This window comes from Glycine soja, chromosome 16 (genome assembly GCF_004193775.1).
Source record: "Glycine soja cultivar W05 chromosome 16, ASM419377v2, whole genome shotgun sequence".
In the NCBI taxonomy this organism is placed as follows: Eukaryota; Viridiplantae; Streptophyta; class Magnoliopsida; order Fabales; family Fabaceae; genus Glycine; species Glycine soja.
In genome coordinates this window covers 4,752,248-4,772,262 of record NC_041017.1, presented here as the reverse complement: position 1 = coordinate 4,772,262, position 20,015 = coordinate 4,752,248, and the positions used below count along the sequence as shown (strand labels likewise).

The window sequence follows — 20,015 nt, the reverse complement described above, 5'->3', positions numbered from 1 at the left end:
CTACGAGAGTCAACACAACCAGCAAAGTCTGAGTCTGAATAACCAATCACATCTAGATTGTCTGTCTGTCTATACATAAGCATGTAATCTTTGGTCCCTTGAAGGTACCTCAACACTTTCTTAGCAGCTCTCCAGTGGTCAATACCTGGATTACTCTGATATCTTCCTAACATTCCAACTGCAAAAGCAATGTCAGGCCTTGTGCATACTTGAGCATACATGAGGCTTCCAACAACTGAAGCATAAGGAATGTTTTTCATTTGTTCCCTCTCAAAGTCATTCTTTGGACATTGGTTCAAATTAAACCTATCACCCTTCACAATGGGAGCAACACTTGGTGAACAATCTTTCATCCGAAATCTCTCTAGAATTTTGTTAATATAGGTTTCCTGTGATAGACCCAAAATACCTCGAGATCTATCTCTATGAATCTTAATGCCGATGACATAAGATGCATCACCCATATCCTTCATGTCAAAATTCTTAGAGAGAAATTGTTTCACCTCATGTAGCAAACCCCGATCATTGGCTGCAAGTAAAATATCATCTACATATAAAACAAGAAAGCATATTTTACTCCCACTAACCTTGTGGTATATGCATTGATCCATGGGGTTTTCATCAAAACCAAATGAAGAAATTATCCCATGAAACTTAAGGTACCACTGACGAGAAGCTTGTTTTAAACCATATATAGATTTATTAAGCTTGCAAACCAAATGCTCACCACTATTAGAGGAGAAACCTTCAGGTTGTTTCATATAAACCTCCTCCTCTAAATCACCATTAAGAAAAGCTGTTTTCACATCCATTTGTTGCAACTCAAGGTCAAAATGAGCAACTAATGCCAAGATTATACGAAGAGAATCTTTCTTAGATACTGGAGAAAAAGTCTCTTTGTAATCTATTCCTTCCTTTTGAGTAAATCCCTTAGCAACAAGTCTTGCCTTGTATCTCTCAATGTTGCCTAATGAATCCTTTTTGGTCTTAAAGACCCATTTACATCCAATGGCCTTCGCCCCATTAGGCAACTCTACAAGGTTCCAAACTTTGTTACTCTGCATGGAACTCATCTCATCCTTCATGGCATCATACCATAAATTTGACTCTTTACAACTCATGGCTTGATCAAAAGTTTCAGGATCATTTTCAGCTCCAATATTATAGTCAGATTCTTGCAAATATACAATATAATCACTAGGAATAGCTGATTTTCTTACTCTAGTAGACCTCCTTAATGTTGCATCAACATTTTCTTGGGGATCATGTTGTTCAACTGGTTGTTCATCATTTTCATGAATTTGATGATCAACTTGATCTACTAGATTATCAACAACAGTTTGTGGAATGCCAATCATGTGTTGTTCATCATCCCTTTGAACTTGAGGGGTATGAATTACAACCAATCTTTCATTTGACGTGGAAGGTTGAGATTCTATATAATCAATTTCAGAACCTAAGTCCCTCAATTGATCACTCCCACTGATCAAATCATTTTCAATAAATTTGGCATTTCTTGATTCCACAATCCTAGTAATATGATGTGGACAATAAAACCTATAACCTTTAGACCTTTCGGCATATCCAATGAAATACCCACTAATGGTCCTCGGGTCAAGTTTCTTCTCTTGTGGGTTATATATTCTCACCTCAGACGGACAACCCCAAACGCGCATATGTTTCAAACTCGGTTTCCAACCTTTAAATAACTCAAAAGGTGTCTTTGGGACAGCCTTGGTTGGAACACGATTTAATATATACGCTGCCGTCTTTAGTGCTTCAGCCCACAAGGATTTAGGAAGATTGGAGTTGCTAAGCATACTCCGCACCATGTCCAATAATGTTCGGTTCCTTCTTTCTGCCACACCATTCTGATTCGGAGAACCAGGCATAGTGTATTGGGCAACAATCTCATGTTCTTGAAGGAACTTTGCAAAGGGACCAGGTGCTTGTCCATTCTCAGTATACCTGCCATAGTATTCTCCACCTCTATCTGATCTCACTATTTTTATTTGCTTGCCACATTGGTTCTCAACTTCAGCCTTAAAGACTTTGAAGGCATCCAATGCTTCGTATTTGTTATGAAGCAAATAAACATTCATATATCGTGAATAATCATCTATAAAGGTGATAAAATATTTCTGACCATGTGCATCCATATCTGGACAACAAATATCAGTATGAATTATTTCTAATATGCTTGAACTCCTATTAGCACCTTTCTTAGACATGTTGGTCTGCTTACCCTTAATGCAGTCCATACAAGTCTTAAAGTCAGCAAAATCTAGAGTATTGAGTACCCCATCTTTCACTAACCTTTTAATCCTCTCAATGGAGATATGTCCTAATCTCCGGTGCCATAACATAGAGGAATTCTCATTAATATTACACCTTTTAATACCAGTTTGAACATGCATAGAACTATAAGTGACATTATTTTGTAAACCAAGAAGATAAAGACCATCAGACAATATACCATTCCCAACACATTCAGAATTATAAAATAACTCAAATGATGTGTCTTTGAAATTAAAGGAATATCCAAACGGTACAAGCCTTGAAATAGAAATCAAGTTTCGGGAAAAACTTGGTACATAAAAAGTCCTTTCTAATTTTAAAATAAAGCCACTACTTAAAGTCAAAATGCAAGTTCCAATGGCCTCCACATGTGAGCCTAGCTTATTGCCTGATAAAATGCTTTGCTCACTTCCCACTGGTTTCCTTAGGTTTTGCATACCCTGTAAAGAATTTGCAATATGAATAGTAGATCCAGAATCAATCCACCAGGTGTTAATATTAACACTAACCATATTAGATTCATAACATACTAATGAGATTGATTTACCTTTCTTCTCAAGCCATTTCTGGAATCCGGGGCAATTCTTTTTCATGTGTCCCTTCTTCTTGCAAAAGAAACACTTTGCCACCTTCTTAATATCAGCTTGAGGTGGTATTTTACCATTCCCCTTCTGATAAGCTTGAGACTTAATTGCTTTGTTCTTCCCATAAGCAGTAGTCAGTAGTGCACTCTCACCCATCTCCATTACAAGCCTTTCTTCTTCCTGAACACACATGGTCATTAATTCATTGATAGACCATTTATCTTTATGTGTGTTGTAGGAAATCTTAAATGGCCCATATTCATGCGGAAGGGTGTTCAAAATGAAATGCACTAGGAAGAACTCAGACATATCAACCTCTAGTTTCTTAAGTTGAGCTGAAATATCTCGCATTTTCATGATGTACTCACGCACACCTTTCACACTGGTGAGCCGAAGAGAAGAAAACTTCATGATCAAGGTGCTTGCTAAAGTCTTATCTGAAGTGATGAACTGGTCATCAATGGCCTTAAGCAAGTCTCGGACCTTTTCATGCTGGTCAACAGAACCACGTATCCCAGCCGAGATTTTAGTCTTAATGAACATCACGCTGAGCCGGTTGGATCGTTCCCACCGCTCATATAGCGCAACGTCAGCTGGGCTACTTTCATTTGTGATTGCAGGTGGTTCGTCTTTCCTTATAGCATAATCTATGTCCATCCACCCCAATTGTAAAAGAATTCTCTCCTTCCATATCTTATAGTTATCTCCTTTGAGTTCGGGAACATCACATTGAATATCAGAAAAATTAATAGTTTGAGAAGCTGCAAAATTCAAAGGCTTATGTCAAAATTTGAGGCATACTAATCTTAATTGTATCTTTTACCAATGTAAACATACCATAAAATTGAATCTTGTGACATAAAAATTGCCTGTGGGCTAAATTTTTAATTCAATAAGAAACAATTAAACCTTATGATAGAATAATCAAATTATTTGCTTAATATTCATGCTTTACGGGTACAATATGAAAATAATTTAATTTCTATCGTAAATTTTTACTTTATGATAAAATCGACAAATTATACATATATCATGATGCCTGTGGGTAAATCATGAAAAATAATACGTCATTTTATCCCAATTAATTATACAGATATAATAAAAATTCTTGTGAGATAAAATTCATTATATAAGTATAATTAATTACAATATTATGTCTAATTCCTTATATGATCTTTAACCAACTTAATATATAATTTTAATCAAATATAGATGCTGTGGCTAATCCATAATTAATCAAAATCATAAAGATCACTTAGACATAAAAATTTATTATATGAGAATAAATAGTATTTTGCATTTCAAAATCAAGATACAATATAATTATGAATAAGATTCTCATATAATTTTATAATTGAAATATAATATTATGCATTTGATTTCATATATATATGCATAGAATAAAATGTTCTAGAATATATTCATGCATAAATTAAATCAAAATTCAAAAAACTGTAAAGCACAATGTGTATATAAGGTATTAAAAACGACAACATATCAAAAAAGCCTTACTAGTTTAGTGGTCCGCACATATATTAGTGTTCTCGGAGTCAAGGGTTCGACACCCAGCTAGCACAAAACGTAGGAGTTTTTGTCTTTTTTTTTTTTTTTTTTTTTTTTTAAAACACTGTTCATCATCTTCAACCTTTAGCGGGTCAAACCCGACCCATACGCAGACCCGTTTGTTTTTCATTCATTCGGACACCATTTTTCACGATTCAAAAGCCAAAATTAAGGAAATCAAACGAAATACATATTTCTAATTTTATTTTTTTAAGAAACAAGGCCCTTCATACCATAAACAAAATCAAATCGGAAAATACCGAAAAACGAAAATGGACAAGGCAGAGGCAATTCCTGCTCTGATACCAAATGTTAGAACAAATCTCTTTTAACCTGTGATATTACAAACTACAAAGAAACACAGGTTATTAATAAAATGCGGAAATTACAGATCAAATCATACCTCCAGCCATTCCTATGAAGAGTTTCTTGTTTTGGTTCTTCCAAGCTCTCTCTCTTTCTACTCTCTAGATGGTGTATAAGACTGAATTCGAAGGGATGAGCTCAGGGACCAAATTCATGTGCTTATATAGGCATTCTACCATCAAGAATGCATTTACCAGCCATTACCACTCATTATTGGCTGTTACAATTCATTATTGGTCATTATCATCCATTAACAGCCATTCAATTTGACTTTCAAAACTGATGAGCGTTACAAAATTTCAAAATGTTATGACCATGAATTATTACAACAAAAACTATAAATAACAACTAACACGATGGAGTCTAAGGTGGGAAAAGCAAATATCTTTCCCACCATGGGAAGGACTTTTTAAACCGTTAGATTATTTTAGTTTTCATTTGATGGCTGGATTTTATTTTTTTTTTGCACGGAAGAAAAAACACCATGCACACTGCAATCACAATCGGAGCGAGCACGCTCGTCGTCGACGAGATCTGCTGATTTTAGATGTGTTGTGTTTGTTACAATTTGCACTCTTTCTATACTCAAATGCAGATCGCTGTTCAATTTCTCCACCATGGCATCTTGTTGCTTCTCATTAAATAACCACCACAACAAAAATCTATACTTAAGTTTGTAATCATTCCTCAACAACCCAATTGAATATGATTCTGTGAATTGCAGTGAAGTAATGTAAACAACGCTCGCTTCTTCTATGGTAGAGTACTTATCCCACTGAAAGCAACTACAAGTGATGGTGGTGGCGGATAGAAGGAGAGCAGAAGAAGATAAAAATCCATTTCCTAAGCATGCCATGCGTAGATTTTTTTTATTATTTAAATTTCTTATTACTTGTTGAGAACATGAGAATTGCAACAAGGTGACATTAAGAGGAAAGCTTAGGATAATAACGTTCAAATTCTTTGTAACCACTATCTTTGGTTCTAAATATATATAAATCTGTTTGTGCTTCCGATTCTCCTTTACCTCTCTTTCTCTTCGATTTAGAGGTTATGGAGTCAAACATTAGCTGATAAATTGGTTCAAAACAGTATGTTTTAGGAGTCAATTTACTTTACCTCCTACAGGTTTTATATCACCCACGTTTGTGCCCACGTGTGCATGATGGTTAACATAAACAGAAAATTTGATGATCAGATCAACTTGTTACAACATTTATATATTTATGGACTAAATTGATTATTTTCATCAGGGAACAAATTTTCAACAAATGCATCTTTTAGGTACCATATTGGTTATTTACTAAAAAAAACTAACACATAAAAGAAGAAGTAGAAGAAGTGAAAGTGTAAAAGATAGAGGCGAGAGAGTAGAATAATTTTGACTTTTCTATTTGCTACCACAAGACAAAAAGTTCTGGTCTAGTGAGTTGCAGTTTTTTACAGTTTAGTCATAACTATCCAGCCTATGAGCACTATAAGACATTGCTTGGTTATAGGTAGTTTTCCAAACACTCTTTCTATCACTCCAAATAGAAACGATAACAAATTGATTAGGACAGTAACAACCAAAATCCTAATATTATACTAAAAAAGGAAATTAACAACTATAATTGGTATAACGGACATGAAGTTGTTTGAAATATGACTATTACCAATGGTTGCAGTCATAGCAACTTTGGACTTTGGATAAGTAACTACGCAGACACTTGTTGTTCACTGATATAGTTGTTGGTAAAAAAATTTATGTTTTGGAGGAAAATTTAAGTGTAAGATTATTAATGGATTTGTCATTTTGGTGCTTAGTCAAACAAAAAAATTATATAAATTTATTGATGAATTTGTGATGGTTTGACTATTGATAATGATATTTTTTCTTAATTATAATTAAGTCATCATGTAGGTGACTGTTGGATTATTTGAATTAGCCTTCAATAAGTGTATTTTTTTGGATAAGATTATTTTTCTTTTATTAGTGTTGCCTAAATAAGCCACACAATTCTTCTTTCTCATTATTATTTCATCACGCGCTTGTTTTTCTTTCTGCGAATGACAACAATTGCCACTACTAATACTAGTGACTCCAGCGGTGAGGACTACCACTGCCAATGACTCCATCAACGAAAAGAATCGCCACTGCCACTTGCGAGCATTGCCACAACCACAATCTTTTCTCTCTTCCAACACCATCATAATCCTTTCTCTTTCCCTCTCTAAATCAGATTTTTTACACAAGCTTCGTCTCTAATTGTTAGTGATGATCTTGTTTGCGTTCTTCAAATTTGAACTTGTTGGGTGATGAATGATGATATTCTTTACTTGTTTGGTGTATCAAAATTTATCTTGTTTATGTGATGATGTTCATTAAGTTAGTAAAATTAATTTATAAAAATGTTAAATTTAATTTTTTTTTATCATCATAACATTAGTGTGAAGTATCTAAGAATTCACTAATGATTAATCAACAAAATAAAACTTGACTTATCATATTTTTTTATATCCATGAGGCTTGAACTACACAAGATCTTGTTTAAGGACGTCAAAGTCCAATTTCACTCACATCAATAACGAGTTGATTTTTTATTAAATTTAATTTGTTGTAATATAATTTAAGAAATTAATATTTATGTATTAGCAATGTAAAATAAGTTTACATCATTATTTAATTACAAATAATTATTTAAATTACTTTAAAATAATTATTTTAAAAATTAATAAATTTATTATATATGGTCAGTTATGACTAAATGATTATATAAAAATGTTTATATTGTCGTATGATTTTTTTCTCATAATTTAATTAGTAATCTTAATTTATATAAATGTTAAACTTAATTGGTATAACTTTAATAATAAGTAATAAATTTAATAATTGTGTAGCTTTTATTTTTATCAACTATTGAGATGATAAAAAGGTTTACTTCATAAACCAAGAAAATGGAGCAGGGTTTCTCTATATTACAAAAACAAATATTTTTTATTTCACAATATGATTTTTACATCTTCTATATTATTTTTCTTTCATAGACGTATCTCTTTTCCATCATTTAATTCGGTTTCTTTTTAGTTTCATTTTCTCAGCATTTTTGTTTTATTTATTATTCTTTTCTAGAGTAAATTTCTATATATTTTTCTTGTTTTAATATTTTATTCTTTCTGTCAAAAAAATATATTATTTTCTTAAGGAAAAAAAAAAGAAAAGAATTCCCACTATCAATAAATATAACCTTACTCAAATTTTCATTTATACCTTATTACCTTACTCTTGGCCTACGATCCTTGAGCAAATACATGGACTGGTTCAGGTCCTCTTCCTTTTCTGCATCCATATGCATGCTTTGGACAGAGGACTTCTACATCCACCGATTGTACCTTCGCATTCGGGTTTCCCTTTGTTATATATATATCGATATTTTCACATAAAAAACAGATAGGTAATTCTATTAAAAATGATGATGACTGCTAGTGGCGCTCTTTTAAATACTCGGTATTTCACTCAAATTTATTTGAAATTATTAATTTTGATAAGTTTTATTTTTAAATTACTATTTTTCTATAAATTTTAATCAATTATATAAGAAAAATGAAATGTTGGAAAAAGAGCGTCCGCTCTAGCATTTTTTCTTAAAATGATATGCTTTATTAACTAAGTGAATATGACATGATTTTAATAAATCTCGAAAAAATATATTATATTTTTTAGTCAATTTACTCATCTTAATATCTATCATTTAATTTATATCTAACAAAAATCACACACAAATATCACAAATATTTATATATAAGCTCACAATAAAAAAATTAACAAAAATATACAATATGTATATATAATCTTTCTAAATATTTCTATACAATTTTTTTCTTAACTTCTTCTCCACTGACTTTTTCTTTCTTTCTTTGTATTCCTTTTTCATCATATTTCTTATTAGATTTTAAAGGTTCTCTCCCTCTCTCCCGTCATACTTATTTCATTTTTTGAAGTTTTTAGAATCGTCATATTAAAACTTTTATTTTATAATAATGATTAAACATTTTAAAAGATTATGAATTTTTAAAACAATGATGTATTATTGTTGTTATTGTTATTATTATTATCTTTTATATATTTATTGAATAAAAATATAAAAAACAAAATAAATAAGAGATAAGGTTGTATTAATTTAAAAACTAAAAAAATATTTTAAAAATAAATAATTATTTAATATATTTAATTTAGCACATGTATATTAATAATTTATGCATATATTTAAAATATTTTATATCTATATATCTACGTAAATTACAATAATATATATTTTATTTTTAATTTTTAAAATACATCAATGTAAATATATCAATTTCATTTTGAAAATTAATAAATAATACATATACATTATGTTATATATAGAGGTTAATTAATTTTGATAAACTATCGATGTAAATATTTCAACATTTTCATTTAATTAAAAATATTCTATATTCATCATTTTTAGAAAATGAACTTAAATACATTGATAGTGTAAATTTTTTACACTATTATTCAATCATAATTAAAGTATAATATAATTAAAATTAATAACTTTATAATAATTATTTTAAAAAAATATCAAAATAATTTATAATTGATTAAAAATATAAAAATATTTATACTAATAATATATCCGAATTAAAATCATTTTTTTAATTATATAACAACAAATTATGATGTAAAATATTTTTTTTACCGTCAATACATTTTAATTAAATTGTATTTAATTCATGATGCTTTAAAAAATTATGATAGCTTACTTTTTTTTTATTCTTTTTGTTATAATATAACTTTGGATTTAATTTATTTATTCCCTGTGGTTTTTTTAATTATTTAAGATTATACTAATAATATAAAAATACGTATTAGTATTTAATAAGAGAAAATTTATTTTTACAACAATGTTGTTTTACTGTTAAACGGTCAAAAGAAAAGACAGAAATATAAAAGAAAACGAGTAATATTATAGAGATAAATGGATTTTTTTTATATAAACAAGTTATAAAAGGTAAGTACTATAGTATTTGAAATAATGTAAATCTTTCAATAAATGTGAACGTCGTAGTGTCGTGGTTATACTCATGTTCTTGCTTTCCTTTCTTTTCTTCTTTTTATGACGAACAAACCATTCAGTTACGAATAGCTGCAACTTTATGCGCAGAATATTTGACAAATTAGCTAGTAGAAGTTAATGGCCACATTAAATTGTTTTTTGAGATTTCTTTATATTGATATTCTAAGCCAGCATTTTGCCCTACAAAGGCATCAAGTAACTGTAAGAGTCATATTAAATGAAGGCACTTATTCAAAGACTATAAGTGTAAAAAAACAATTTTCAAACTAAAGACAATTACACTATTCAATATAAGAGCCAATTACGCGTCGTCTAGTATTTGAATACTTTTTTGTTTGCAAAATAGACATAGCGCAGTAGTTCTCTGAATTAGTACCAGTGATTTGTATTTGGCGTACTCTTTTAAAATCTGAAGATATATTTTATATGAAGATACATTTTGGGAGGAGATTCATTTATTTTAAAAGTATTTTTTTTTTATCCTTCATTTTATTAAGATCTAATGGTTATAATAAATAAATAATTATTAAATCTAAAAAAAAAATATAAATGATAAAAGATGAATTGGAGTAAGTACATCCCTTCTTATTTTATATAGAAGATAAATAAAATTTGAGGAAAGACCAACTTTCGTTAAAAGTAACTAGAGTTATTTTCTAAATTCATCATTTATTTTCTTAAAATATAATTATTATAATAAATAAAAAAATCTTAATTATTAGATTTAAATAAATAAATGATAAAAAAAAGTTGTTTTTGAAGTAAGTTAATCTCTATTCATAGAATAAATGGAAGATTAACTTATTTTTTTAGAGTTACTCTTGGTCGTCGTTATTATCTAATATGTATAATTAAATTTACAATTATTTGCTCTTTAGAAAATTGAAATCCCAATGACTAGTAATATTTGGTTTATCATGCTGTGCATATAGTAATATTCATCTAGTTATCCAAAATAACTTTCGTACACTCAATAAGTTCCATCTAGTTTAGTTTTTCATACTTAGTTTAATGAACTGATGAGTGAAAAATTTGCTCTAAAACTAAGAACAGTGTGCGTACGCTAGAATTTGGTGTAGTAAAAGTGAGAACACATACATACATAATGTAGTACTACTACTAGAACAAAATGAAACCGTAGTAGAATATTAATTATAAATAATATGCAATTAGTTGGAGTTAACAGTGTCATTAAATGGGGTTTCTCAAAGCACCTGTGCATGGCGACCAGGTGGAGTCTCGAGCGAGTTTGGGAATCCACATATGACCTCAGAAATGAAGCAACTGTACTACTACAAGTAAAGGAACAGCAAAATCCTCCGCAATTATACTCTGCAGCGCGCCCCACAGGAGGCCAAAAAAAAAAACCAATCACGTGGCTCACATATCCCCCTCCCATCGATCTCCATCAAAGGAATCCAAATCAAATCACCATGTGCTCCTCTTGTCACACTCCGCGCCACGTGGCTCTCTCTCAGTGCTCGAGTCCAGCATGCACTAATTAGCGCCCAACACTCGATAATATTATAACACCCACTGGAATTGAATTCAACTAGCTGTGTTTTTTTCTTCATTAATTCATAGTGTGCCCCATGCAATGCACCCAGTTTTTTTTTTTCTTCTCAACTTTGAAATATACTACATACATAGCACCTTCCCCAAACTCCTCCTCCTGAATTTAAGCAAGAAAGATAAATAGAGAGAGGGTGTTTGTGAGTGGGTTTTTATTTAAAAGATGAAAGAAGAAAGAGTGAAAGTATAAGTAGTCCAATGCAAATCCAAAAACGGCATTGATTTCTGTTGTAAGTTTCAGAACTTTAGCAACAGGTGGAGGGTGTTATCGACCACCATGTTTCCTGTGTCTTCACCATCCATCCGTCACTCACTGCTTGGACAATCTCTAACCACCACCACCACACCATGGCACCAAACCCTATGCCACAAACTTAACCCTGGTTTGCACCACACCCCCTATTCACACGCAGCCACATTATCATCATCGTTCATATCATATCACACTCTCTTTATTAATGTAGCCAGCAGAAAGTGCCAAATCCAAAACCAACAACCCATGAATCCAATCCTCACATTTGGTAACCAAAACTCATTAACCCATATCATTTAGATAAAGAGAGAGAAAGAGTGGTGTGTTTCAATTCATTTATATTATTATGGTAAAAGTAAAAGGAAGCAAAGGGAGAGGAGTGAATGCAGGAAGCACAAATGTCATAAAAACCAGACTCTTATAATCACAAAAAACCTTGCTAAAAATAGAAAAAATCCAAAAAAAGAAAAAAGAAAAGAAAAGAGTGAGAGAGAGAGAGAATTTGGGTTGGGTTGTTGTTGGGTTGGGTGAAGAGAAGAGTGAAAGAGAGTCCACCATTGATCTCTTAAACACCAAACCCCACACCCATTTCGTGAGTGCCGAGCGTCGTTCTATCTATTTTTTTCTCTGCCTGCTGCACACACACTGAGACTGAGAGAAAGAGAACCAACTACTACAGTCACAGAAAACCAAAAAAACACTGTGTGTGTGTGTTTGTGTGTCAAAAAAAAAAACCCTAAGCTAATGATGATGGATCCGCGACAGCGAGAGAAGCTACTTCACAAAACCGAGGCCTGTGCTTTCGTGGCAGGTGTTGTTCCGGAGCTTTCCCTTGTCACCGTTCCAGGGAACAACAACAACACCAACAACGTTAACAACAACAACAACAACGTTTCTCATTCTCAATCTCACCGGTCGGGTCGGATCCATGAAAACCACCACCACCACCACCTTGGTCTCGTGGCTGCTGTCTCCACCACCTTCGGAACTGTTCACAGGAAGAAAAGGATGGCCAGACAAAGAAGATCCACTAACCCCACTTTGTTGATGAACCCTCTCATCAACAACAACAACAACAAGTCTGGTTCTTCTCTTCCTTCTCCAAGTACTGCTTCCTCCTCGCACGTGCCACTCTCCTCCTCAACTCTCCCGCCCGCACGTGTGAGTTGCCCCTTTCAAATTTGTTTCTTTCTCTCGATCTCATCTTATATACCTACACACATAGCTTGATTCTCAATTTGTTTGTTTTGTTATATCTTATATAACTTTTAACAAAAAATTCCTCTCCTTTTCAATCTCTAATTTTTTCGGATCTCGTAAATTAATTGTTTTTCTCAATCTTATGTAGATTCAGAGTTTCATATCGATAATTCGCATAATAATTGGAATTTTATCTCGATAATTTATGTATATCTTTAATTTTTTTATTAGTATGTTAATTATCAAGATAAAACTCCAATTCTTTTTAGAAACTTAAAGAATTGTATTTAAGATTTATTCTTTTGTGTTTTCTTAATATGGTTGTGTGTATTTGTCTCGTGATTCTCGTACTTATTTAAATAGTTTTTACGATAATCTTTTCCGATGCTAAACGTAAAGTTCTTTAATATACATACATAGTATTAGTATATCTTTATTGTTGAGTTATTTTAGTGCCATACCTGTTTGAACATAGCATATATAATTTAATTGCTTGATCTTTAATTTTGGGATTGCTACGTGTGAAGGGTGGGAAGGGTGAGAACGGAGGGCAAAAGTGGCACTCTGGTCAAGAAATGAACAAGAGTATTTTTTTTTTATATATATTAATCTCCCCACCGAAAAAAAGACTAAAAGGAAACACAATATATGAAGAACTACATCTAGAAGAGAATCTCTTTCGAAAACAAGTTAAATGAAATGAAAAGTGAAGGCGTCATGGGCTATTATTTTCTTTTGAAACTTTTTGTAACTCAGTTTTGTGTAGTAAATTAAGTCGCTAAACACAAGTCAGACACACTTTGATTTCCTTGCTAGCTTGCGAATCTTGGAACCTTGTGTCAGATTGTGCAACCAAAAAATATATATGTACAAACACACGTAAAAAGGGGAAGACTTTTATCGCGCTACTAAAAGGAGCATGATCAATATAAGTACGGAATTAGCCTCAAAATGGATATATATAAATTTCACTCATCTGATATCTTTATTTGGTTAATGGTTAAAACAACTCTTATATATATTAAAAACATTATGTGGAGTTACCTAAGTTTCTATCTTCAAACTTAGTAGGACATTAACTTTATTTGAGATTTTTCTTTCTTCTTCTTCTTTTTTTTTACTTTATTGGGGTGGGAAAGAGCTACAGGAGAAGAGTGAAATTTTGGTTATTAATTACAAAATTGCCAAATATAGTACTACTACATAATACATGGTTACTCTTATTATATTACCTCTGATGTTAATGTTCATATCCTTTAGTGGTGTGTAGAGAATTTTTTTTTAAAAAAAAGTGACGATATTGGTGGTTATTGACGGCTTCATATTTGGGAATTTGTGTATTCAAGACATCCATAAAGCATGCGGGACAATGCTTTGGGTACTCTGCCTCTATACCACTATTAGTATATTGACTTGATGTCCTTATGCTGGACATGGCAGCATTGATGTCTTAGTTACGCAAAATTAGCATGTTTTGTCATAATTATTTATAATTTGCTCCACCTTTTAGGTAAATATGCCTTAGTTCCATGTTGTTTTTATACGAGATTGATAACAGAAATTGCCTAATTTCATTTACTTTGCTTTTAGGAAATCGATCAAAGAAGGTTGAGATTCCTTTTCCAGAAGGAGTTAAAGAACAGTGATGTTAGCTCCCTTAGGAGAATGATATTGCCAAAGGTTTGGCCTAACTATGTCAATAACTCTTTACAATAATAATGTCTCTACTTGATTTCTATTCCTTTATGAGCCTAGCTATAATAATGAATTGCGCAACAAATTATAAACTTGCAGAAAGCAGCAGAGGCTTTCCTTCCAGCTCTTGAATCCAAAGAAGGAATTGTAATCAGCATGGATGATATAGATGGTCTTCATGTATGGAGTTTCAAGTACAGGTCTGCTATATATATGGTTGGTTTATCTGGATGGTGTAAAAATAAACTAAAAATTGAATACATAGTCACAGTGTTTTAGCACGACGAAAATTGATATTAGTTGAGAATACAATTTAAGGTTACTTTTAGTTAATTGATACTGACAATTCAAAGTTATAGGTTATTGTGTTTCTATTTGAATAATGCAGGTTTTGGCCTAACAATAACAGTCGGATGTATGTACTTGAAAATACTGGTAACTAACTACTTCATTTACTAAAAGTAATGTTCTAACTTTTGGAAAAGGTTAAATTTTGGTTGCGAAATATCTTATGCCGAATGTTTTCTCAGGAGACTTTGTCAACACACATGGCCTTCGCTTTGGAGATTCCATTTTGGTTTACCAAGATAGTGAAAACAACAATTATGTATGCCCCGCCAGAAAGTTCATTTTTAGAACGATTTCTGTATTAATTTCAAAATATAGTTATGCTCATTTTTCCGTACATTCTATTAAGCCTTTTTAATAGAACTAACTTATAAGTGTTTTTTATTGCGCTAACTTTCTAATTTTGTATCGTCTGCACATTACATTTCTGCACAGGTTATTCAGGCGAAAAAGGCTTCTGATCAGGATGAATTTATGGAAGAAACTAGTGATACCATCAATGATATCTTCCTTAATGATTATGAAGTGAACAAACCTGGTTGCTTCAATGTAACCTATCCTGCAGTGAATGATACAGGCATGTCATTCATATATGAGACTACCTTCTCAAATGACTCCCCTCTTGATTTTTTGGGTGGATCAATGACCAATTTTTCAAGGATTGGACCAGTTGAAACCTTTGGCTCTGTTGAGAATTTGTCACTTGATGACTTCTATTAAAGGCATCAAATCACAAAGGAAGCATTAACATGGTACCAAGACTAGCACTATTAAGTGTGTGCTTCTTTATTTTGGTACTAAAGAAACATATAAAGTGTGCTTTGTTGTTGTCGTGGTCATGACCATGAGAGAATTTGTGTAGAATAAAAGAGTAGCCATGCCAATGGGCATGTTTCCTGTTCCTCTCTCTTGAACAAGTGGGAGTGCTCTATCATGTATTCCTTATATTTTTAATTTGCTGAACAGCATCTATATAAATTATTTTGAAAGTTCATTATAAATCATATATACAATATTATGCAAGTAAATCATGTAGGGGGGGAATTATTTTGTATGTTTGGAATACCAAAGTGACCAATACATCATGTTTTGTGTCTTCCTTTGCTTTGGAAGCACTATGATTCATTTAGTTTTTTTTTTTTACAAGAACAACTCTATATATTACTTATAATTTTAGTTGGATGAAATATATGATTTCGATTTATGTTCATTATAATCGACATATCGAATAAGCTCTAAGTAAATGTTAAGAGAGACCCGTTAAGATAGACCCCTATTTGCAGTAACACTTAGTTAATTTTAGAGTACTATCATGGGTGAGGGATTGGATAAAACCTATATGCAAAGGTAAAATTTTAGTTTTAATTGGAAATCAATACTAAATGATCTTATAGAATTGTATTCAAGTTTTGTCTTGTAAATGGAATTTGAAAAAATTATAAATTTATTCAATACTATTTTTTTGTTACACTTTTTTATACTACTTTTTAATACGCTTTACAATAAGAAAATTATGTATTTGTGATCGATCCATACCAATGGATAGTGGTATTAAGTCATTCAAGAAAGTGTTATTAAGTCATTCAAGAAAGTGTTAGAATTGCTAATGTAAGAGTCTGATACATATTTTTTAATTTTTTTGTGTGTGTTTCTTTAGTCTTGACCTTCTCTTCTCCTGAGTGTTGCTTTCTCCTCACACATGTCACTCTCCTCCGCAACTATTCCACCCGCACGTGAGTTGTCCCTTTTAAATTTCTTTCTTTCTCTTGATCTCATCTTACACACATACATAAATAGCTTGATTCTCAATATGGTTGTTTTGTTATATCTTTGATTGTTGTCTTTTCTCTTAATTTTTTTGTTGCCCCCATTTTTTATTCTTCTTTTCAATCTTTATAATTTTTTTTCATATCTCATAAATTAAGCACTATGATTTATTTAGTTTTTTTTATATAATAACAGCTCTATGATATATTACTTATAATTTTAGCCGGATGAAATATATGATTTCGATTTATGTTCGTTATAATTGACATATTGAATAAGCTCTAAGTAAATTTTGTTAAGAGAGACCCCTATTTACAATAACACTTGAGTTAATTTTAAAGTAATATCATATATATAGTATTGAGAAAAAGAGGGAGGGGATTGGATAAAACCTATATGCAAAGGTAAAATTTTAGTTCAAATTGGAAATCAATGTTAGAACTTGTTGATCTTGCGCACACACTCGCACACACACGCACAAAGAGGTAACTTGAGAAAGGATAAAAGTGAGAGAGGTTCAGAGAGAAGCAAAACTAACAGAATAAGGAGAATGAAAGAATCGGAAAAATTAAATTAAAAGAACAATGAAACAATATTTATACAAGAGGGACAAGGACTGAATTGTATTTTGCATTTTGGTCCCACACTAACAACTGCATCATTATTAACTAACCAACTAAGTTCCTATATTAGCAAGGCTTAACAAACAAAGTCATAATTACTATCGTTTCTAACCATCAATACTAAAAGATCTTATAAAACTGTATTCAAGTTTTGTCTTGTACAAAATGGAATTTAAGAAATATTATAAATTTATTCAATACTACTTTTTATCACACTTTTTTGGATACTACTTTTTAACACACCTTACAACAAGAAAATTAAGTATTTATGACGGATCCATACCAATGGGCAGTGGTATTAAGTCATTCAAAAAAGTCATAATTAAAGTTGTTAATGTAAGAGTCTTATATGAATTAAAAAAAAATCGTTGTGCTTTTTTAGTCTCGACCATCTATATGTCATGTTGTGTTTGCATAAAGAAATAGTCATTAACAAGAGTGATAAACTTTGCAATGAAAATTTCGACAATGGTCCAACAACCATGGTTATGACGTCTCTCTGTGCAATTGTAGTTGTAAGAAAAAAAGGTGTTCAAAAACACACATTACAGAATAAAAAGATTTAGTATTTAAATTATATTATAAACAGATTACATATTAAAAGGTGTAATGAGCTCTTGAAGCATAAAAATTCTTCTTCAATAATATGAAGACTCTACGGGTATCCACATTGAGATTGACCTCTATTCGTCAATAATTCTGATCAAATCAAAATTATTATTGACAGTATCCTTTTTTAAGCTATATTATTTCTTGTTACCTTTTATTGCTAACCATTTAGTAATTAAAATTAAAATAATAATTAATCAAGTCAAACATGTATCTAGTCGCCTTTTCAACCCAAATTCCAAATACAAAATCATACATGTTTGTTTGTTTCTTCCACCAAATCTTTCATATTATTTATATTTTCGGTGCTATCAAAAATATAATAATATTCCACCTTTTTGAAATCAATTAATCATTTGATCATATTAAATTCTCTAATTTAATTAATCATCAAATATTAAAATAATTTCTTTGACAGAGATTAGAACACTCGTTTGTGTGTAATCCCGTAGGTTCAATACTAAGTCGATAATATATTAATCAAATTAATATACTAATCAAGGTAGGCGTCTAGCAACACTCCTTAACGTCTGGATAACATGAAGTAGAATTTTACTTTCAAGAACCATTAGAAGAGTAGTGTAATAATTTCTTCCATCCTTACAACTCTAGGCTAAATCTAGAGTATGGTATTATTGTCAAACCCTTTTGAGTTAACTCATAATGACTTAGGAAACTCATTTCTTCTTTCATTAAATTGGCCAGGATATAATTTTATTCATGGAGCTCAAACTCATTACCAAGAGTTGATGAATTCCTTCTTGATTAAACATTAATTCTACACATATTTATTCATATCCAATATCCATTCAACAAGTGTTCTAAAGCATTAGGTGTCCGGAATTAAAATACAACAAATAACATATTAATTACTATGACAATCTCAGGTCAAAGAAAACTATTATACCTCTTATTGAGAATTTTCTATTGACAGTTTATGATAAATTTTAACCATTAGAAAATTTCAATTGAGTCAGTTCAATGATCACATCAACATGTGACTCATCTATATATGTAAATTAATAAATGAGATCTATTAATATTTATCCAATAAATACTATCACACATATATTAATCTATTTGGATTATTGATATCTTATTTACAATAATCCTATGATAAAAAACGGTTTAGATTAAAATTAAAACAAACTTATTTCTCATTATCATAATCTCTATTATAATAACAAGTCTTTAATTTTAATCAAGGACATTATCAAATGGACTATTTAATCAAATAGTGAAATATGACAATGAAAATAAAATAATATTTTATTATTAAAATTAGAATTGATTACATGATGACTTGGATCGTGGGCATACAAATTTATTCCCAACAACAGTCCTTATCATTGAAGTTGAAACCAGTGTCAACACTTCAATGGCTTTCCTAAATACTTTGCATGACAACTTCCTCCTTTCAACCTCTCGGCATACTTGTAGTTCTCCATCATTTGGAAGGTCATATCCCATAAATATTAAAATATATTTTTATAATTTAACTTAAATTTTTATGATAATAAATTAGAAATTATTATATTGTAAATTTAATTCTAAATCACTCTCTCAATTAGATATTTTTAACAATTTCTCTTGTTTTCTTTGAAAGTGCATTTTCACACACTTTCTATATCATTTGGCAAAAGATATAGAGTTTAATGAACATGCACTGAAAGTATAAATAGTTTTACACAATCATCCAATCACAAATTATCGTTGATATGATTTTTAAAATCATTACTATAAAAGTCAACAATCTTACCATACATGATGGATTGTGATTGAATGATCATGTAAAACTTTTTACACTATCCATATATAATTCTTTTTCTCAAAGATATATCTCAATCATGTCAAACAATTATCAATCTATCTTTATATAAGCACACACATACACATGCACACACATATATAATTTTCTTAACTACCTATTCATTTTAAATTGCCAAAATTGCATTTTTGGTCCCCTAGTTTATCTCCAGTTTTGGATTTGGTCCCCTAGTAATTTAATTCATGAATTGAGTTCTCCTATTTTGTAAAATCGTGCAATGTTGGTTCC

At 30.9% G+C, this 20,015-nt stretch overlaps 1 protein-coding gene across 1 annotated transcript; it reads left to right on the top strand.

Moving 5' to 3' along the window:
* Positions 1–11,938: 11,938 nt before the first annotated feature.
* LOC114390257 (B3 domain-containing transcription factor FUS3-like) lies at positions 11,939–15,978 on the top strand. Its single transcript, XM_028350968.1, has 6 exons — positions 11,939–12,878; positions 14,508–14,597; positions 14,712–14,812; positions 15,001–15,047; positions 15,143–15,219; positions 15,396–15,978. Exons 1-6 carry the CDS (start codon positions 12,462–12,464, stop codon positions 15,678–15,680), a joined length of 1,017 nt encoding a protein of 338 aa, XP_028206769.1. The 5' UTR covers positions 11,939–12,461; the 3' UTR covers positions 15,681–15,978.
* The last annotated feature ends 4,037 nt before the right edge of the window (positions 15,979–20,015 follow it).